Genomic DNA, 23167 nt, shown 5'->3' on the forward strand with positions numbered 1-23167 from the left:
ATACTGTTCATTTCAGGCAGTCATGGGTCCAAATTGTAGGGGTGTCAGCCAAGTATCAGGTTCTCACAAAGCAATCTTCTTGGCCCGTCACTGATAATCCAGCAATCAGTCTTTCCGTCATATAACCAAGAACAAGAATGTAGAGGCTGATGCTCTGTGAAGAGGCCATAGATTTGGGCAACTCCCACAGCTACTTAACTCGGGATAATTTTGGAGTAGCTTCAGAATAGAAACTCGACTTGCAGAATGTTTCAGTTCAAGCAGGGCCCCACGGTAGGAGGTGGTAAAATCTCACAGCCATTGAGTCACATTAAATGACATCCTAAAGGAGCAGGGGAGTGAGAATAAATATCACTCAAGGAGAAAAACTGTTAATGGAAACAACATATTCCTACTCAGCATTGCCAGGTTGCACAGGACAATGCAGGTGGCCTGATCTTTGTCATTTGGTAAAATATTTCCCAAAAGATCTTTGAGTGTACAATCAGGGCAATTTCCCTAGAAACGAAAGGCCTATTTTAAAAATGGCCTGGCCACATCATGGCATTAGAAGGTCCAATGCTAAGATTTGAAGAGACATTTCCCTAAAGAAGATATATTATTGACGGCAAACAAGTCCATGAAAAGATGTTCAACTTCATTAGAGAAATGCAAACTAAAACCGTGATGAAATATTACTACATGCCTTGGAAAATGTCTAAACTTTAAAATACTTACCATACTAAGTTGGTGAATATATAGAGGATCTGGAACTCTCATACCCTGTTAGTGGAAATGTAAAATGGTACAACCATTCTGAAAACAGTTTGCCATTTTCTAAAAAAGGTAGTCATACATTTATCATATGATCCAGATATTCCATTTCTAAGTATTTATCTAAGAGAAATGAATGCATATATCTATACATTTGGTTTATTAGTGGTATATGCTGTTACACATTTGAAACTTTTTCTTTAAAAGTTTCATAAATTTAATAAATTTAGCACACTCAGTACCACATACTCCTTTGGGCATTAAAGAACCTAATATTGTACAGTAGTAATGATTTTTTTAGTTCTCTTATATGCAGAAAGATCAGGACCTCCATGTTAGTTATTTTTAGACCTCTGTAGACACATCATCAACCTATAGACAATAATAATATGGGTTTGAATGTTATCATCTCATTACTCAAATTTGGCCCCCAATTATTAGCGACACACATATCAGCAACATTCACAGTGGGTCAAATGAGGAAGCAGTATAGGAATTGTAAAGGGCACCAGAAGCCAGGTTCTCAGGTGCAGGTAGAGGATTCCAGAGGAGCATAGCTCTGAAGTGACACACATCTGTGGTAGCTCCAGCAATCATGACAATAATACAGTATTATGTATGTAGATGGCATTATACAGCTACCACTGAGAGTGCCTGGCACTGTGTTTGGCATGTGCAATCTATTTAAGCCTTACAACAACTTTTTGATGAAGATGCTGTTGTTATTAAAAACAGATGGGGAAACTGAATTATACAAATTTGCTCCTGGTGGTACTTGGCACAGTGGGTAAATCACCAGCCTGAATTTGAACTTGGGAATGCCTAGCTCCAAAGCCAGAGCTTGTAGACTGTCACATGGTGAGCACTCTAGATCCTAAATAGTAAACAGTTCCAAGCCTTAGGTGTAGTATGCCTGTCATGTTGAGCCAAGAGGGGGTAATGAGCTCCCTGTACCCCAACCAAATGGAATGGGCCAGCTTTTGTTTTCTTGGTGCTCACTGTTTAAATGTTTCAAAGGAGTCCCTTTCTCTTGACTGACACATGTGGATTACATATTATCCTAATAGGTGAAAACCATTCACCAGGAGAGGAGAAATGCAATGGCCACCATGACAGAGTTGAGCCCCGTAGAAGGGGAGAGTAAGTACTCCCAAGATATGCAAGTGGACAAGAAACTCATCCCCAGCAAAGGTAAATTTGACCTCAACTGTTTGGTTTCAGAATTTTTCAGTGGATTCTTTTCTGAAAAGTATTAATACAAGGAAATGAATTTATAACTTTTAAGTTGTTCAATTCTTTTTAAAAATATAGTAACTTTAATGCACATTTTGCAACCATGAAAGAAATAAATACTGCTATTCTGAAAAAGAGCTTTTATTTTTGACAGTTACCTGCTAATCTTTATCCATATTCACTTACATTCTTGATAATTGCAACCAAATTGTTTACCCATCATGTGTGTTTTCTGCCTGTGATTACATGTAATATTTTAAACATAATTGTATTGCTTAATTAAGTAATGTAAGAAAAACTAATTCTAGAAACTTCAAAAATCAAGAAATGAAAAGATTTTCATAATCTTAAATTAACCAATATAATTTGTTTTTATTGCCTTCATTTTATATACATTTTTCATAGTTCTATACTGCATATATTATGTTATTTTTTTTAACTTGGCAACATACTTTTCCATATTGCTTTATACTATTCACAAACATTATTCTAAAGGATACGTATTATATTCCAACATATCTAATAGACAAAGTATGATTTACCTGAAAAATCTTCTTGTGATTGGATATTTAAGTTGTGGGGTTTTGTTTTGTTACTTGGCTATCATATGTATATATGAATTACATATGTTACTTGACTAATATATGTATATGAACTATATATGACCGCTATTATATATACAATATATGAACATTCTTTAACATAACACTTGTCCACATTTGGAATTATTTCCTCCGGGCTTATTCCCAAGAAATGAAAATTGTAAGGCAAAGATTTTACATATTTCATTTCCATTGATCACTATAGAGACCTTTAGTTTTTAATCTGAACAAAAATGAAATCACATGGAGGATTTTAAGCAGAAGAGGTGGTTTTATTTCTGATATAACAAGAGGACTCCAACTTCTACACTGAGAATAGATTGGAAGCAAGGAATCAAGCTGAATTACACCAATGTGAGAAGACCATGTGGTGGAAATTACTGGGAGTCCCCTTAGGGTTTCTCTGTCACATCAAGTTAAAAAACAAGCATCTGGGATTCTGATTAAAGTAGCACTGAATTCATCAATATAGCCTCCCAGTTTCAACAGTCCGTGATTTCGTCATGTCAATGCCCTCTTTCAGTGGTTAAATACTATGCCCTCAAATATTTATTAATTCACACTTTCTCATACACATACAAACTCACACATTCTCATATAGCTAGGAATGATCACTGAAAGCATTTAACAGACAGCATAGTACTGGCGCCAATCTATTAAAATAGACACAACTGGTACAATTCATTCAGAATAGACACAGGACACAAATAAGTTTTAGGGATACAAACAGTAGTCTGTAGGGAATACTTAACATCTAGCAAGCACCAGGCTAAGCCTTTTAAATACACTCTCTAGTTAATCTTTCAGCAATCTCATGAGGCAGGTGTTCAATCTCCTCATTTGTAAACTATCAGTCTCTTGGTTTGTTAATACCTTTTGAGTAGACTTTAACATCTAGAATCCCAAGGCAACTTGGGGAAATTATAGACCACAAGAACTTACAAATTATTAGTTGATTTGATTGATATAGTCAGTCACCACCTAGCCCCGAATCGGAAAGAAAAACCTTTACAAAGATATATTTGAGTTCCTCATTCTAATTCAGTATATTTTCCAGTTTTCTCCAAATTTCTTCTTCTGCCCCCATTCACTACAAAGACTTGTACTCCATAAAGAGATGATAGCATAGCCTTGAGGGGAAGCCTCTTTGATTAATCTCAAGGCACTTCCTTCCTTGAAGTTTTAAGGACTTCTCGAAGACACAGGGAGTGCCCCCTCCACATCATATAACCACATAAACCCTACAGATGATTGCACTTGGGTTGTAGCAGAGGTATTCTCATGTGATCATCTGGGACAAAACAAAGCTACCATATACATGTGGTACAGTGGTTAAGAGATAGACACCAGAGCTACATCATGAGCTGGCCTCTCTGCGCCTTTGTTTCTTCATCTGTAAAGTTGGGATAGCCATGGTAGCTGCCTCACAGTGTTATTGTGAGGATTTAATGAGTCAATTCTCAGGCATCATGTTATGTGACCCAACAGGAACATCTGACACACTGACTGATTCCCTTATCCCTGAAATCCTCGTCCCCTGCTTCCAGCACACCATAATCTCCTGGTTCTCTTCCCATCTTACTAACCATTCCTTTTCACTTTCTTTTGTTGGCTCCTCCCCCATTTATTCAACCTCTAAACAGTGGAGAGCCCCAGAGTTAGTCTTTGGTTCTCTTCTCTATTTATTTCCACTTCCCCATTCTCATGGCTTTAAGTATCCTCTGTATATTAACTCCTAATGTTATGCCTCAACTCCTCTCTCTCTTCTAAACTCTAGAGTTTTATATCCAACAATATTCTCAACACCTTCTCTTGGGTACCTAAGAGGCGTCTCTGTTTTAACATGTCCAATAACAGGCTCTTGATCACCCCACCTCCCAAACCTGCTCCTTCCACAGAACTCTCTTCCTAGTGAAGCACAAGTCCCTTCTTCCAGTTGTTTAGAATAAAAACCTCTCCAATTCCCCTCCTCCTTGCCCTCCGCCCATCTGTAAAATTGAACCTCTTATTTGGTGTTTTTTCCATGCTGGGATTTGCCTAGGATCTGATCACATCCTAGCTATTGCCACCAGCCCAGCGCAAGCTAGTTTCACTTCTCTTTTGGATTATTGCAAAAGCTTCCTAATTGCATTTCCTCCCTATCATTTTGTTCTAAATTCTGAAGGCAAAGAGATCCCCTCAAAATGTAAGTCATATCATGTCCCACTTCTGCTTAAAACCCTCCAGCAGCTGCCATCCTATTCAAAGTAAAAGCCAAAATACCTGCAATGGCCCACCTGGCCTTGAGGGATTCATGCCCCATTCTCTCTTTCCTCATATCGGCTCTTCTACCTCCAGGCTCACTCCACTCTGTCATATTCAACTCTTTTTGGTTCTTTGAACACACCAGGCAATCTCCGTCTAGCCGCCAAGCTGTTCCCTCTATGTAGTGTGCTCTTTCACCAGACATCTGCATGACCAACTCTCTGGTATGTCATTAGGACTTTGTCCTTTCTCGCTTCATTTTCTACACAGCACTTATCACGCTCTAATACATTATATAATTTACTGTTTTGTGTTCCATATTTTGTGCTTCTCCCTGAAAAGTGAGGTCCACAAACACAGACCCATATATCTACTTTGTTTGCTGCTACACCTCTGTAGCCTGATATTGGGAGTGATCAATATTTTGTTCAATGATTGATTGAAGATATAAAATCTGTACTGGCAGACATGGCTTAAAAGAGTCATCTGTCCAGCTCCCTGCTATTTTTTCTGAATTGAACAGAATTACCTATCCAGGCATAGGATGAACTGGACAAGCCCAGGCTTGCTCTGCTAAAGTATTAGTAGCTGAATGGTAGAATAGACAGCTTCCAGGAAGGCTGGAAAGGATGCTGAGCTATACATACTCAATTTATTTACCTAAACTACTTGATTTAAGTCCCTTTTCTCCCCATGAGGAAAAAAGTGAAGGCAGTGGAGAGAGTTCCAAAAGCCTCATCTGCCTGAAGTTTTTTAAAAGAAATCTGAGATCAGGTAAATATAGCTTCCTGCCACAAACATTTTATTTCTGCTTCAAATTAAACTGTTAGCTATGTTCTGCCAGGATATCTTCTACTCACTTAATATAATGCCGCAAGACTTTGGAAGAAGCTGAGTAGAGAGCTAACCTTTGACATTTTTGTACCATTTGATCTCATCTAATTGATTTTTTTCACATTTCAACTTCTAAACAATTGTATTCTTAATTTCCATCACAAAAGCTAATTTCACCATGTTTTACATTTTTTGGACAATGCAGCCAGGATCTGAGAAAGGGAGAATGAGATTTCTGCTTTTAAGTTGCCATCTTTCCTTGATGTACAATTACAGATTATTTGAATGCTGTGCTCATTTCTTTGTCCACTATTTTTTCACTTTATTTTTTCAAAGTTTGTGGCTGCCAATTTCTCTAATGAGAAAATCTTTATAGGGATTTAATCTTCAAATTTATATGAAAGTTTGTCCTCAATATCTGAAGATTTGAGTGGAATAGTCATCTACACCAATGAAGAACTCCCTCAAAGTTTAAATTACATTTTATTTATATGTATAAAATTTATGTACATTATACATAACATATATATGTAATATTTGTACTATGTGATGTATATATTGCATACATGTATATATAATTATATATGCAGATTATATGTAATATATTATAAATTATATAGTAATTTAAATATGTATGTGTATTTATATGTATACATTTACTTTTAATATATTTGTATATATATATATATATACACAAATTTATATAAATTTCCTTGTGAGTAATTTCATCAACTATAGAACATGATGACCTAGGAATGGAAGAGACAAAATCACAGGAAGGACAGAATGCCCTACTCTATAAAGCTGTAGTATAAAAAGCCCTTTGGCTCATCTCAATGATCTCTTCTTTTTGTATCTTCTTTCCTAAAGCCAGTATAAGTGTCATTTAAATCATCAGGTGATGATATGCAATATCTTTTTGTATTATATCTTGTGAACAACTAATGTTGACTCAATAAAAAAGCACTAATGTGATGTCATAATATTTCAGTTCCAGGCTTATGTTCCACTCGCTATGGGTTAGCCCTTATCCTACATTTCTGCAACTTGTCACTGGTAACACAAAATATTATCATGTACATCACCATGGTAGCCATGGTCAACAGCACAGACCATCAATCCCAGCTCAACAGCTCCACAGAGGGGCTGCCTATTGATTCATTTGGTGGTCCGAATAATACTCCAAAGAGTCTTCCTGCAAGGGTAAGCAATGCAAAATTTAAATTTGTGCACTTGTTTTTGCTGTTTGTTTGTTTGGATATTTATTTTTCTAGAGTTTATATGTTCAAAAATTTTAATTGAGAAAATAATAATTTGAAAGCAAGTGAAAAATCTAAAGAAGCTTCTTAGAGAATATAAGAATATGTATATGGTTTATTATAGCATTCTCTGTTTCTCTAAGGCTCCTTCGTATGACTGGAGCCCCCAAATTCAAGGCATCATCTTCAGCTCTCTCAGCTATGGCATGATTCTGACACTGGCTCTCAGTGGATACCTGGCTGGAAGAGTAGGAACGAAGCGAGTGTTTGGTTTCTCTTTGTTTGTATCTTCGCTTCTCACCCTTTGCACCCCTCTGGCTGTTGACTTTGGATTAACTTCCCTCATTGTAACTCGAATAGTCCACGGCCTAAGCCAGGTACTCAATTTTTCTAAATCTGAGCTAGATGTGAATTTCTACATGGCACCATACATCAAAAATCCTAATCATTTTTTATTTCAGGGCTCAGGATTTGGGGGTCAGTTTGCAGTTTGGGAAAAATGGAGTCTTCCACATGAACGAAGCAGACTCTGTGCCATTGCTTTATCAGGTAAAAACATATAATCCAAATGGGTACACTACAGTCCAACATTATCTCATGGGTTTCCTTGACAGTTTTTCTATTGCATAGTTCTTCATCTTTTGTTCAATGTCAATAAAGTATTCATAAATTAAGGAGACTGATCCTTTGCCTATGACATGACTTTCGGTTATTTTTCCTAGGTTGTCATTTGTGGCACGACTTTGCTTATAATATGATTTTTGCCATTTAAAATTAATATTTTTATGTAATCAAATTGATCATTCTTATGGCATCTAGATTTTGAATCATAGAAAGGTTATCCATCCATGTTTTCTTTTTAAACTTGTAGGGTTTTGTTTTTATATATTCATTCCTGACATGTTGGAGTTTATGCTAGTTTTCAGCGTAAGGTATAGATTCAACTTAATCTTCTTTAGAATCATTCTCAGTTGTCCTGAGAACTTCTTTCTGATAATGATCTGACTGTACAGTGTGCCCAGAGTGAATATTCTGGAGGAAGAAACCAAAGTTACGTTTGGGAAGAGTGTGAAATTGACAGTATATCGTTAACAAACAGGAGATTGCCAAAGTGGGTTCCGGGTAAGAAAAGAAGGATAACTTCAGATAACTTATGAGTGTAAAGAAGGCCAGAGACTCTTAGAGTCCAGAAAATAAGCTACATACTCACCCTCCCTGACATCACACCCCTCTAAATCCCTTCATAACCTTGAAGAGCTTGTATTCACTGATAGGGGAATGGAGGCTGCAATTTGGACTAAGGAAATTCACTTTAGTTATCACACTGAGGGATTACCCCAGAATACTGCATAAGAAAATCGGGAGATGAAATGCATAAAAGAAAAGTTAAAAGACTTGGAATGAAGACAGAGACCTTACAGAAAGTGCCAACTTCCTTTCCTCTCACTTGCTACTATGTAGAGACTGAACAACTAGAATAGGAGAGCTGACAGTATCTAAAAGAATCTTAGAAGCCTACAAGGCTGCAAGTTCCAGGGGCTTTCTTGTCTTTAGCATTGGGGGACTGTTTGAGAGGCTCCAGGGAGGTGATCCTTTCTGGCCTCCAGAACGTTATTCAGAAAGCACAGAGCCCATGGCTATCTGAAGGCATCTAACAGAAAGCCACTGGAGAAACACATTGGCAGGTGAAGTGAGCTGAACCTACCCTCTTACCTCAGTATGTCTTATAGAAACTGCCATTTCCAGTGATGCTGGGGCCCCTCAGTAGGCTACAGTAGGCTACACTGGTGGATTACACTACTCAGCCCATAAGGTTGGAGGAAGACTCCCCAGCAAGGTACCTGCCTTCAGTAGAAGGACTCAAGTACTGCCAGCGTTTAGGACAAAATGTACTGTATCTTCCTCTTTGCATCATTTTCTATCTACAATCAAAGACAAACGTGCTATTCTTAGTAAATTCCTTAAATTTAATTAATATAGCTTATGAATTCTGTCTATCTATATCTCACAAGTTATTGACTTAATCATAATCCATACCAAGCACATAGTATTTGACTAATGTCTTACAAGGTGAATTTATTTATTTCCTATGGTAAAAATAAATATTCTCACATAATATGGCAAACACATTACAATATCCTACAAGAGAACATCCAGGATGATACATTAATAATTTCAGTAGGCCGGGCGCGGTGGCTCACGCCTGTAATCCTAGCTCTCTGGGAGGCCGAGGCGGGTGGATCACTCAAGGTCAGGAGTTCGAAACCAGCTCTGAGCAAGAGTGAGACCCCGTCTCTACTAAAAATAGAAAGAAATTGTCTGGATGACTAAAAATATATAGATTGCCTGGGCATGGTGGCACATGCCTGTAGTCCCAGCTACTCAGGATGCTGAGGCAGGAGGGTGGCTTGAGCCCGAGAGTTTGAGGTTGCTGTGAGCTAGGCTGATGCCACGGCACTCTAGCCAGGGCAACAGAGCCAGACTCTGTCTCAAAAAAAAAAAATTAAAATTAAAAAAAATAATAATAATAATAATTTCAGTAATGCTCAAAACATAACAAAACAAATACACTTTAAATATTCACACATATATAACCCATCTCTCATACACATACATAGGTAGATACAAAGATAAAGACAGAGATAGATGTGTGTGCATGTATATATTAATATATGCATATTTGAGCATTAAATGAGCCAATGTATATATGTAAATCAAGTGCTGGTTATCAACTATTAGGCATCTGAGTGGAGATTGATTGGTTTACAGTCTGGAATTCAGTAGAGATATGACAAACAGCAAGACATATTGAAATTCTTCAGTATATAGACAGTATTTAAAGCCCTGGTGCTGGACCAGACCACCTAGAGAAAGAACATATATGGAGAAAAGAAGAAACCAAGGAAATAGCCCTGAGGCTCTGCAGTATTCAGGCCTTGGACGGAAGAGAATGACAGGCTGGCAAAGGACCGAGAAGCTTCCCGTGAGGCAGTGGGAAGACAAGGAGAGTGCAAGTGACAGGTGCCACAAGACAATAGTCAATCAGAGGTGAAGGGTCAGCTGTACCACATACCGCTGGGGTGGAGCAAGTGGCCTTGGGGTTAACAAGGTGGATGTCGAAAGAGCCTTGACAAGAGCCACTTCAGTATTGTGAGAGTTGGCCAGAGGGAATAAGAGAGAGGTATAAGCAGTAAACACAGCCTTTTGGGAAGTTTTGCCTTAAAGAGAAGCAGAGAAATGGCAAAGTGCTTGGAGGGAGTTCTGAAGAGGTGAAAATTTTTGTTTTGTTTTGTTTTTAACATGGGCCATATAAAGATATGTTTGCATGTGGATGGGAAAGATTCAAAAGTTAAGGAAAGAAGTGAAGATGCAGTGAGAATTCATACTTTTAGGAACCCACACCTGGTGTAGATTGGAGGAGACCACAGTCCAGAAATGACCCCCAACCTTTTTGGCACCAGGGACTGGTTTCATGGAAGACAAGACAATTTTTCCACGGACGTGGGGACGTGCGGGACATAGGCATGGGGTGGCTATGTGAGCTATGGGGAGCAGCTGTAAATACAGATGAAGCTTTGCTGGCTAGCCCGCTGCTCACATCCTGCTGTGTGGCCAGGTTCCTAAGTTTCACAGAAGACAATTTTTCCACAGACAAGGCTAGGGCGGGTGGGGAGGTGGAGCTAAGGCAATGATGCACTGCCTGGTTCCTAACAGGCCCGGGTACCTAACAGATGGTACCAGGCCTTGGCCTGGGGATTAGGGACTGCAAGTCCAGAGGACAAGAAGAGACTTTGCCCTGGATGGATGCAGGAACCTGTCTCCTCTTATAGTCAAGCAAAGGCAGAAAGTTCAAGGAAAAGATGCAGATTTGGCAGACTTAGTGGTAGAAAAAGGTGCTTGTTTTCCATCTTCATCTGTTTGTGCCCTGGAGTCAGGTGGCCTCATTTCAAATGCTGCCTTCCCCTGTTATTAACAGCGTGACCTTTGGCAAGTTATTTAACTTTTCCACATCACTGTTTCAATTTGACTACTAAATAAATTTGACTACTAGTAATTAAATGAGACAACACAAGTAATATGTTTAAATAGAATATGTCTAAAAGAGAAGGAAAACATTATCTGTCTTTTTTGCCTTTTTTTTTTTTTTACATTATTGGGTGGGGAAAGACCTTCTAAGCAGGAGAGTAAATGCAGAGGTCGTTATAAAGGAGAATCAAAACACAATATAAAGGTAAAGATAGGAGAATTGCTGCCAGCATGCCAGACAGAAGGATCATTCACAATACATAAAGATTCTGTAAATTGAGAAAAAGTTAAAGAAACAAAAGAAACAAACAAAAAAGATTATTAACAGTTCATAGAAGAAATAAAAATGATAGTTAAACATACCAAAAAATGTGCAACCTCACTATAAAAAGGGAAATTAAAATGAGATACTCTTTTTTATTCATATTGAAAAAACAATTTTTAAAAACTTTGAGAATATTAAATGGTGTCAAGGAGATAAGGGGAAAAAATTTGTTGGTGGTTTAATTTGGTACAGTCTTCTAACAAGGTATACGTTGGTGCAAAAGTAATTGCAGTTTTGGACCTGTGAATTTTAAATCATTATAACTATGTTCAAACACATCTTTATTAATCAAAACAGGAACCATTACAATCAACACATTTTTGCCAATGAGAAATAAGTTTATGTATTCCTGTAGCGTACAAATTCATGCTTTGGGACTCCATGAACTCTTAGAAAGCATTTTCTGCATCCTGCTGGTTGTGGAAGTGTTTTTCCTGCAAAAAGTTGTCGAGATGCTTGAAGAAGTGGTGGTCGGTTGGCAAGAGATCAGGTGAATATGGCAGATGAGGCAGAACTTCCTAGCCCAATTCATTCAACTTTTGAAGCATTGTTTGTGCGACATGCAGTTGGGCATTGTCATGCAGAAGAATTGGGCCCTTTCTATTGACCAATGCCGGCTGCAGGCATTGTAGTTTTCGGTGCATCTCATCAATTTGCTGAGCATACTTCTCAGATGAAGTGATTTCGCCAGGATTCAGAAAGCTGTAGTGGATCAGACTGGCAGCAGACCACCAAACAGGGACCATGACCTTTTTTGGGTGAAAGTTTGGCTTTGGGAAGTGCTTTGGAGCTTCTTCTCGGTCCAACCACTGGACTGGTTATCACCAGTTGTCGTATACAATCCACTTTTTGTCACACATCACAATCCGATCCAGAAATGGTTAGTTGTTTTTGCGTATAAGAAGAGAAAACCAACTAATCAACACTAAGGTACTCGCATGGAAGTAATATTCATCAGGTACTGGTCAGGTGGGAGGGGAGTGGTGGGGATGGGTAAACTCACAACTAATGGGTGCAGAGTGAACTGTATGGGAGAAGGGCACATTTATAGCTCTGGCTTGGGCGAGGCAAAGGCATTATTATGTAACCAAAATGTTTGTACCCCCATCATATTCTGAATTAAAAAAAAACTTTTTCTGAGAAAGGGAATGATAGCATGAAAGTAGTGATTAAGGAAGATTAATTTGATTAAATTATAAAAATTGAATAGAAGGAGTTAAGATAACAGATTCAATTATTCTTTCTTAAATTGACTATTAATACTGCTCAGAAAAAAGTACAATAACTGTTATAGCTACCTTGGAACAAGTTTCATTAGTTTATGGCTAACACTCAAATTTTAACCATATGTACTATGTAAGGAATTCAGGAAATCATGTAACATAATTAAAAATTAAATACGTTATGAAAAAAAGAAGAGAAGACGACACTTCAAAACGACGATATTTAGGATATTCAGTCAGCTCATGAGGCACCCACTTATCGAGTTTTTTCACCTTTCCAATTTGCTTCCAATGCGGAACGATGATAGAATAGTCAACACTGAGTTCTTTGGCAACTTCTCCTGTAGTTGAGAGAGGATCGGCTTCGATGATTGCTCTCCGTTGGTCATTGTCAACTTCCAATGGCCGGCCACTGTGCTCATCTTCAAGGCTATTGTCTCCTTTGCAAAACTTCTTGAACCACCACTGCACTGTAGGTTCGTTAGCAATTCCTGGGCCAAATGTGTTGTTGGTGTTGCAAGTTGTCTCCGCTGCTTTACAACCCATTTTGAACTTGAATAAGAAAATCATTCAAATCTGCTTTTTGTCCAATATCATTTCCATAATCTAAAATAAATATAAAATAAACAGCAATTAATAAGTCATTAGCAAAAAACATAAAGCCAGAAATGTGCATTGAAATGATGTATAACATAACCACGTTTATTTAAGAATGTGTTTCAATATCAAATGGCAAATTTCCACAATGGTAAAACCACAATTACTTTTGTACCAACCTAATACTTTGGTAGTATTTACCAAAATTTAAAATGCATATAGCCTTCAATCTAGTAAGTCTATTTCTGATATTCTATTGCACAGAAATAAATTATGTTTATATTCAGAAATTAGTAATTATGTCTATTTTCAGAACTAACTTGGTAGAATCCATAGTGATATGGAAATACTTACAAGACCAATTGTTAAATGAAAAATGAAGTCACAAAACAACAGAAACATTATGATCCTGCTTATTTAAAAATAATAATTCCTATATACGTAAAATTTGGCAAGTTGATGTTAATGTTCCTCTGGAAAATAAAAAATATAATAGCCTAGAAATGTCTGAAAAAGTTGTAAAAAGGGAACATGCCCTACCATATTAGAATGCTCTATAAAGCTATGGAAATTAAAAGAGTTATTAGCACACTTATAGAAAAATGTAGCTTTCTGTCTACATAGGACATAAATGCATTTACAAAGAAGATGATTATATGTGTAGATATATATTATGTATGTGTGCAAAAAGGAAAAGGTATGCAATTATATATTGTATAACCAATTGTTACTAATGGTTAACTTTAGAGAGAAGAGTGAGAATGAATGGGGAAGGCACATGAGAGAAACTGACTCTTTGCAGTAGTTTACTTTTACGATAAGCATATATGACTTATATAATTAAAAATTAAAGCAGTATGAAAGGAAAAATGACTGTCAACTGCCATGTTACTAGGGAACTGCCAGAAAAATGTGTTCTCAGGAGAACCTATGAACTAAATCATAAATCTGAAGTTCATGTATTCTAATATGTTTGTCTCTTTATGGTTTAGAGTTACTGCCCTCTAACATGTCATCCATCAGTCTGTATGTGTTTGTTGGGTGGGAGTCCAGAGTCCCACAGATTACTTTTGTCTCTTTGCAGGAATGCCACTGGGATCCTTCACTGCCCTCCTCATTGGTGGTTTCATTAGTCAAGCCATTGGGTGGCCTTTTGCCTTCTATGTCTTTGGTAAGTTACTCTCTCCAAATTCCCAGGTTTTTGTATTAAGGAAGATTCTTCTGAGTATGTACCTTTGTATGTAATTTTTTGAAGGAAATGAGTTAAGATAAAAAAAATCCCCCCAAAACAAAATATCTTAGTATAATATAAGGGAACAATTAACACATGTGGCCCTCCAGGTCCCCAAGTGCAGCCCCTCAACTGAATCCAAACTTTACAGAATAAATCCTACAGAAAAAGCATTTGTTCTGTAAAATTTGGATTCAGTCAAAGGGCCATACTCAAGGATCCAGAAGGCCACATTGTGGCCCCAAAGCTGCAGATTCTCCACCTCTGACCTAGGTCATCAAAAAATTTGGAAGTCCTTCTGCCTATTATAAAGTGCTATTAACCTACCACATTGTATTATCACAATGTGATCAGGCATACTCTATTGCCATTGTAGGTAGTAGACAATAGACTTACAGAGCAATAGTTTGTAAGAGATGGAAGAAATCAAGAAAGATAGGTGCCACTGTGGGTTTTGTCTCAGATTAAGCATAGCAATGAGGCATCCTGGGTAAGGCTCCACTTACTTAAAGAAGAGAAAACACTAAACACCAACAGGATGAATTCTGCCAACCTCAGCATTTGCCCCAGAGCCTTCCATTAACTATTAGAAATCAAGAAACAACTGCTCCCTCCACAGCTTCCACTTCAGTAGCTTTTACATTTTACTTTCAAAATTCTCATCAGCTTGTATTTATTTGTTTACACATTCATTTCCCCTTTTAGTCAGTGGGTTCCTTGAGGGCAGAGATAGAATCTTACTGGTTTTCAGGATCCCGCAGAGTGCAGGGAACAAAGATGTACCACAGAAATATTAATCAAGAGAAAACTAGATGGATACAACAATATCAGAAAAGAATGGCTTCAGAACAAGGAATATTATCAATTCATCAAGAAGACATAACGATCTGAAATGTATTTGCACCTAACAACAGAGCTTCAAAATACATAAAGCAAAACCTGATAGAACAGTAAGGAGAAAAAGACACATCAAAAATTAGAGATGCAGACCTCAAAATTCTTCTCTCAATAATCAATAGAATAAGAAAAATGGATGAAGTACACTTCATTCAACAACAGTAAAATACTGTTTTTAAGTGTGCTTCAAACGTTCACCAGAATAGACAATCTATGGCCCATAAAAACAAGCTTTAACAAATTTAAATGAGTTGAAAATTATAGAAAGTATAATTATGTTCTTTGAAGATAATAGAATTAAACTAGAAATAAATAACATAAAGTTTTCTGGAAATGACCCAAATATTTAAAAAGTAAGCAACATACTTCCAATGAGCTAAAGAAAAAGACAGAAGGGAAATTTTAAAATTGAATTGAATGAAAATGAAAATCACTGTATTAAAATTTGTGGGTTGTAATTAAAGCAGTGCTTAGAAACTTTTAACATTAAATGTTTATATTAGAAAAGACTGAAGGTCTCAAGTTAATGATATACGCTTATGCCTTAAGAACTAGAAAAAAAAAGCTAATTAAACCCAAATTGAACAGAAGGAAGTAACAAAAATAAGAGCAGAAATTAATGGACTTAAACAAAAAAAAAGAGATTCAATAAAATTAAAAAGTGGTTCTTTGAAAAGATCAATAGCATCAACAAATCTTTAGCCAGATGGACAGAGAGAGAGAGATAAAGAGAGAAAGAGAGAGAGAGGAGATACAAATAACCAATACCAAGAATGAGAAAGGAATCTAATATAGGCTCTACAAACATTAAAATCATAATAAGGGGATATTACAAAACACTCCATGTTCACAAATTTAATCATTTGGATAAAATGAACAAACTAATTGAAAGACACAGAGTAACAAAGTTCACACAAGAAGGAAGAGATAAACTGAATATTAAGAAATTGACTTTTTAGTTTAAAGCTTTCCAACAACAACAGAAAGCCCGGACCCACATGGTTACACTGGCAAATTTTACCAAATAGGTAAGTAAGAAATGATATCAATTCTACACAAATTCTTCCTGAAAATAGAAGAAGAGAAAATACTTCATGACTCAAGTTTTAAAGCCAGAATTACCTTAATACCAAAACCACACATAGATATTACAAAACAGGAAAACTACAGACCAACATCTCTCATGAACCTAAACACAAATATCCTGAAAAAAATATTAGCAAGTTGAACCCATCGATAAATAAAAAGCATAGTGCATCATGACTAGGAAAATTTACATTTGGGATGTAAGGCAGGCTCAACATTCAAAATTCATTGTAATTCATGGACACAATGAGGCTGGCAGCAAACATAAACCTGTATTGAGTGTCCACATTTGCCTAACATATAGTAAGAAGCACTAGATATACCTTCTGGTGTGAAACAGTCGGAAAGAAAAAGAAAAGCAGACACAATATATGAAAGAGTGATTGTCAAGACACTGGACCTCAGAGGAAAAACAATGACCTGTGAGAGATGAGCTCTAGGGCATGGTACAGGAAAGGGGAATTTAGACAAAGTTCAGCAGAACCTCTGAGTTGAGGAAGCAGAGCTAAGAGTCTGGAAAGCATAAGACAGGTAGAGTTCATAGGATAGATTACCTAAGAGGAGACAGTTGTACGTAGAGAAAACCCCAATTATCTGCAGAGTCCCCTTTGAGTACTCAGCAGAGTACTGATCAGATTATGTGTGTGTGTGTGTTGGGGGGGATCATTGGTAAATATTAGAGAATAGTACTCAGGACTCACAGAGAATCAGGGGTAGTGCCTCTTCACATAAGACAGACTGAAAAGTTCATAATTCATGGGGCATTGGGTAGAATTTTCATAAATTTCTTTCCTCAACAGTGGGAAATTATTAGCCCTAGAGCGAATACTGCTGTGGATTTCTCTAATCAATGATGATGGCAAAACCTAAAAGGATCAAACTATTAATATTTCCACATGATTTGATTATATCAATTATACCCCAGAACAAAGCTCAATAATATTTATAGGAATACAAAACTATGGAAAGTAGTGTGGAGATATCTCAAAGTACTAAAAGTAGACTTACTATTTGATCCAGCAATCCCACTACTGGGTATTTACCGAAAAGAAAAAAAGACATTTTATGAAAAAGACACTTGCATTCAAATGTTTATAGCAGCACAATTCGCAATTGCAAAGATGGGGAAATAACCCAAGTGCCCATCAATAGATGAGTGGATTAATAAAATGTGGTATATGTATACCATGGAGTATTACTCAGCCATAAAAAATGGTAAACTAATACCTTTTGTAACAACCTGGATGGAACTGGAGATCATCCTAAGTGAAGCAACTCAAGAATGCAAAAACTAACACCACATGTACTCACTATTAAATTGGAACTAAATGATCAACATTCATGTATACATATGAGTAGTAAATTCAGTGGAAGTCAAGCAGGTGGGAGGATGGAGGAGAGGATGGTTAAATTCACACCTAATGGGTACAATGCACAATAAAGGGGAATGGAAACACTTATAACTTTGACTCAAAAGCAATTCATACAGCCAAAACGTTTGTACCCCCATAACATTCTGAAAAAAAAAAAACTATTCGGCATACAGAAAGATATAATTAGCAAAGTCTGGCTCCATCCACAGATTACCAGACATGAGGAAAAGCAGAAAAATACAATCTATAATGAGGAAAATAATAAATCAATCCCCAACTGACCCAGAGCTGACAGAAATTTTAGAATTAGCAGACAAGGGCGTTAAAAATAGTTATTACACCTGGATTATAACATAATTCTATATATTCAAAAAGTTAAGTGGAAACATAGTAAATATTAATATAAGAAGACCCAAATCAAACTTCTGGAGATGAAAAGTACAATATCTGAGATGAAAAAGGCACTGAATGGAATTAATGATAGATTAGATACAATAGAAGAAAAATTCATGAACTTAAAAACAGCAATAGAAACCATCCACAATGAGCCACGCAGAGAAAAATATAATAATAAAATGAGAACATCAGTAAGCGGTGGAGTGACCAAAGTAAAGGAGTAGGATGAGGGAACAAAAACAACAAAAATATTTGAAGAGATAATGTCCAAAAGCTTTCCAAATTTGATGAAAACTATAAACTCACAGATCCCAAAAGGTCAATGAACCTCAAACACAAGTAACTACAACAAATTACATCATAATCAAATGGATTAAAACCAATAATAAAGAGAAAATCTGAAAGCAGCCAAAGCTAAAAGACATGTTTTATACAGAGGAACAAAGATAATGATAAATGCAGCATTTCTGTCAGAAGGGGTGCAAGAGAGAAGGCAGTGGAACATCTTTAAAATAGTGAAAGAAAAAAAAAAAAAACATGGTCAACCTAGAATTACAGATCAAGTGAAAAAATTGTTTCAAAAACAAAGCCAAAATAAAGATATTTTCAATCATACAAAAGCTGAAATAATTAGAAATTTAAATTAAAGACAACAGTATCATTTTCAATCACATCAAAAACTACGCAACACGGGGATAAATCTGACAAAAGACGTGAAAGAGCTAATGCACTGAAAACTAAATTCTTATGAAAACACAAAGATTCTAGAATAGTCAAACAACTTTGAAAATAAATTACAAAGTTATAGGGCTAACACTACCTGATGTCAAGAAATATTATGAAGTTACAGTCATTGAGATGGTATGGTATTGGCTTAAAAATAGACAAATAGATCAATGAAACAGAATAGTCATAAATAGACTTATACATATAATATAAATTTATCTTTGACAAAAGTGTAATCATTAGAAAAAGGATAGTCTTTTTAATAGATGTGCTCAAAAATTAGATATTCATATGCAGAAAAATGAAATTAGATCCATAGCTTGCATCATATACAAAAACTAACTCAAAATGAATCCTAGACCTAACTATAGAATCTGAAAAAGGTATAAAAATCTTTCTAGAAAAAAATAGAAAATCTTTGTTCTTCGGTTAGGCAAAGATTTCCTAAATGACATCAAAATCATCATCCATAAAATAAGAAATTGATAAATTGGATTTCATCAAAGTTAAAAAGGTCTCCTCTTCAAAAGGCATTGTTAGGATATTAAAAAGACAAGCTGATACAAGAAGTAAATACTTGCAAAACCCATGTATAATGACTTTTATCCAGAATGTATAAATAATTCACAACATTCAATAATAAAAAAACATTTAAAAATGGGCAAAGACACTTCACCAAACAAGATATAGAAAGGGAAAATAGGCATTTGAAAAGATGCTCAATTCTGCATCCTTAGTCATTAGGAAAATGCAGATAGAAACCATAGTGAGTGGTTTTTATACATCTTTTAGAATGGCTAATATTAAAAAGATTGAGATACCAAGTGCGGTACCACTCGTAGGGTCTGTGATGTCCACACACAGAAATAAACAAGAAATGTAAAGAAATGGGTGCTTTCTAGCTGTGATATTCATGTGCACTGTTTGAGAAATGGAAAGGGAATATAATAAATAAGAGCTTTTCCCAAGACTTATGCCAGAAAATGTCCCATCATAAAAGCAATTCACACAAAAGGCAGAAATCAGCCCACTTACCAAGTTTACCCTGTGCTTACATACAGGAGGCACTGGCTGTGTCTTTTGCCTTCTCTGGTTTTTTCTGGCTTATGATGACCCTGCCTCTCACCCATGGATAAGTACCTCAGAAAAAGAATACATCATATCCTCCTTGGACCAACAGGTATGCGTCAGGACTCTAACCCTTTCCAGGGACCTTGTGTCAGCATGTGGATTTCTAAGGGTAACTAAGAGTGTGTGAGCATCTCTCAGATCTTACTGTTCTTACTAAGTAAATTTGTTTTCAGGTCAGTTCTTTTAAGGAGCCTCTTCCCATCAAGGCTATATTCAGATCTCTACCCTTTTGGTCCATCTGTATTTGCAGTTTAGGCCATTATTGGTTACTTACCATAATAATTGTGTACACACCAACTTACATCAGTTCTGTGCACAGTGTTAACATCAGAGATGTGAGTATATTTCCCTCCATCCCCTTCTCCTATTTGCATGACTCATTGATTATGCTGTCTTCACAAATCATTCCATCTAGAGAAATGTATCTCTTATTACCAAAAATAATCTAATATTTAACAGTCATGCCAGGGGCTTTTCTGGGGATATAATTTAAGAGGTTACTGATTTTCCTAAGAAAGTATGATCTCAGAATGTCAGTATGATTATTAGTGATTTATCAATAAGAGTTGTGATCTCACTGCCTTTATTATAATGACTTACTTAATCTTTTCCCCTCAGAATGGAGTCCTATCAGCCTTTCCTTTCCTTTGTGCCTGGGCCACTGGTATCCTGGGAGGCTGTCTGGCAGATTTCCTTCTGAGCAAGAATTTTAGGCTCATCACTGTGAGGAAAATTGCCACAGTTCTAGGTAAGAACAGGGCCTGAGAGTTGAATAATTCACAAGGCATGCAACAGCCAAAGGATACATCTGTTTAACTTGTTTGTTCCTCATTCCCTAGGAAATCTACCCGCTTCAGCATTTATTGTGGCCCTGCCCTACCTTAATTCCAACTATATCACTACAGTTGCCTTTCTGACGCTGTCATGTGTACTAAGCCAATTTTGCCAAGCAGGGATCCATATCAATACCTTAGATATTGCCCCAAGGTAGGACTCTTATCTCTGCTATTAGTTTCCCATTTTCTGAAAAAGATTTAGACTGCAGCTTTCTGGGAGCCCCAAATTTTAGAAAAGGATAAATCACAGGCAAGGACCACAGAGGGACCTATGGCCATTTTTTTCAGGTATTTTGTGGGGGAGGGATGGGTATTGATTTGTCTTGGTGCCTCTCTTTGAAATACACAGTACAAATCTTTTTGATATAATTATCAAATTATAATTATGTAACTGTAATTATAATTATATACAATTGTACAAATATAATTGAATTATGGATTCATACATGGAGCAGGACTGAAGGGTACTATGAAACATCTCTGGATCTAGCCTGGAACATTCCTGTTCCCCACAGGTATTCCAGTTTCCTCACAGGAGTCTCAAGGCAACTTTCACACATAGCATATATCCTGGTCCCCATGGTCACTGGATTTCTTCTCAGTCAGGTAGAGTTTTCTTGTTAAGAAGAATCTTAAAATGTTCTGCCAAATCCATTTATAAAGGTGACAGCATAAACAATGTATTCAAAGATTGGAAAATAAAATTAAATTTGTCATGAAGATGAACCTGGTAAAGAACGATTTCTTTGGTGACCTCAACCTTGGTTCATTCCGGAGTCAAAGAATGAACTAGTGAACCACTGATAGTTGCCATCTTTGAAACTGAAATCATACAGCCACATAGGTGTCTTGGGGTGATGATTCCAAGCATAGATGCCAACCTGCCATGTCTTCTTTAATACTGAAATTTTCATTTGCATAACCATGTAAAAGGAAAGGAATAATGAAAGCAAACATTTTTAAGTGTCTGATGCATGCAGGCATTAACATAGGTATTTTATATTCAGTAAACTCTTTAATTATTGATTCTCACACCAATTGTGAAAATTGAATATTATCCTCATTTCCTAATGATTCAACTAAAAATCTGATAGAATAAGTCTTTCCATTATCAGGATATACAATTAGAATTCTTCTAACTTAAACTCTTCTAGCTCAAAAGCTCATAATTTTTTCACTACACCATCACAATGTAGAAAGAACCTTGAACACTTACATAAATAAGATTCATGCAAAAGAGAAAATGTATGGCACTTTGATAAACAGGGACAAATTCAGGTCTGTAGGTTAATCATGAAGGTTCCTAAATCCCTTTTATTAAGAGCATTTTTAGTGTATTTTGAAATCTTTTCTAACAATCACTTTTAGGAAATGAATTTCTATATGGAAACCTACTAGTGAATGTTGTCATCTGAATTATTAATACAATGTTTCATAGGAAAAAGATGAAAGGGATAATATTTACTTGGAGTTTTGTGTCCCCAGGACCCTGAGTTTGGGTGGAACAATACTTTCTTCTTGATGTTTGCCATTAACCTATTAGGACTGATCTTCTACATCATATTTGGAGAAGCAGATATCCAAGATTGGGCTAAAGAGAGGAAACTCACTCGTTTATGAAGGTAAAGAATAATTATTTCATCCATGGTTATAAACCATAGAAGCACTATTTGAAGTTTTTAATTCCATGTCATTTTCCTTTTTTAGTTATTCTACCATGGATGGAAAAGTCATAAGCCACTTTATTCAATAAATGAGAAGACTCCGGTGATGGAAATACCAATGAAAAGAATTTCGTTTGCTGTGGCTCTTTTCAAATATGAGATCAGTTCTTTCTTTTATTCAGACTTCTTTTTGAGGAGATTTTAGATGAATAAAAATTCAAATAAAGTAATAACCCAGAATAAAGTCGTCATCTTCATAGAATTAACAATGAGTTAAGAGGAGTTGCAGAGTGGGAGCCAGTGTGTTAGGTTCTGTTTCTGCGTGCAAGAAACAATGTTTTAAAACTCCTAAACCAGGGTGGCAACCTCATTAGGGCCATGATTTTTCCTATTTGGGAAAATAATATTAATTTATATTCATTGGCTTGGGTGTTATCTATGTGGGGCTCCCTGTGTGTGCTTCATTCCTTTCCATCCTGCTCAGGCCCCAAGAGGCTGACCATCATGGATTGCATCCCACACTCCCTCGTCCACTGGCTTCTACTAGATTTTCAATGGAGACAGGAGAGTGGAACCTCTTTGATGGTCTCTCCTGTGGAGGAGTGATCTTTCCACTACTGTTCACAGCTCCTGGCAGGCAGCCCTCTTCACATGTTCTGGTAACTTCTCTCTTTCCTTGTCCCTTCAGGCCTTTTTTGCCTTTATTTTGCTAGCTCTGGGTTGCTACAGAA

At 36.5% G+C, this 23167-nt stretch overlaps 1 protein-coding gene across 1 annotated transcript; it reads left to right on the forward strand.

Moving 5' to 3' along the window:
- Positions 1-1853: 1853 nt before the first annotated feature.
- SLC17A3 (solute carrier family 17 (organic anion transporter), member 3) lies at positions 1854-22513 on the forward strand. Its single transcript, XM_012638578.1, has 12 exons — positions 1854-1944; positions 6658-6869; positions 7069-7302; positions 7387-7474; positions 14181-14267; positions 19867-19985; positions 20110-20271; positions 20555-20684; positions 20776-20923; positions 21288-21378; positions 22258-22394; positions 22480-22513. Exons 1-11 carry the CDS (start codon positions 1854-1856, stop codon positions 22390-22392), a joined length of 1497 nt encoding a protein of 498 aa, XP_012494032.1. The 3' UTR covers positions 22393-22394; positions 22480-22513.
- The last annotated feature ends 654 nt before the right edge of the window (positions 22514-23167 follow it).

The sequence above is a fragment of the Propithecus coquereli genome, unplaced genomic scaffold, assembly GCF_000956105.1.
Source record: "Propithecus coquereli isolate 6110/MARCELLA unplaced genomic scaffold, Pcoq_1.0 Scaffold131, whole genome shotgun sequence".
Classification (NCBI taxonomy): Eukaryota; Metazoa; Chordata; class Mammalia; order Primates; family Indriidae; genus Propithecus; species Propithecus coquereli.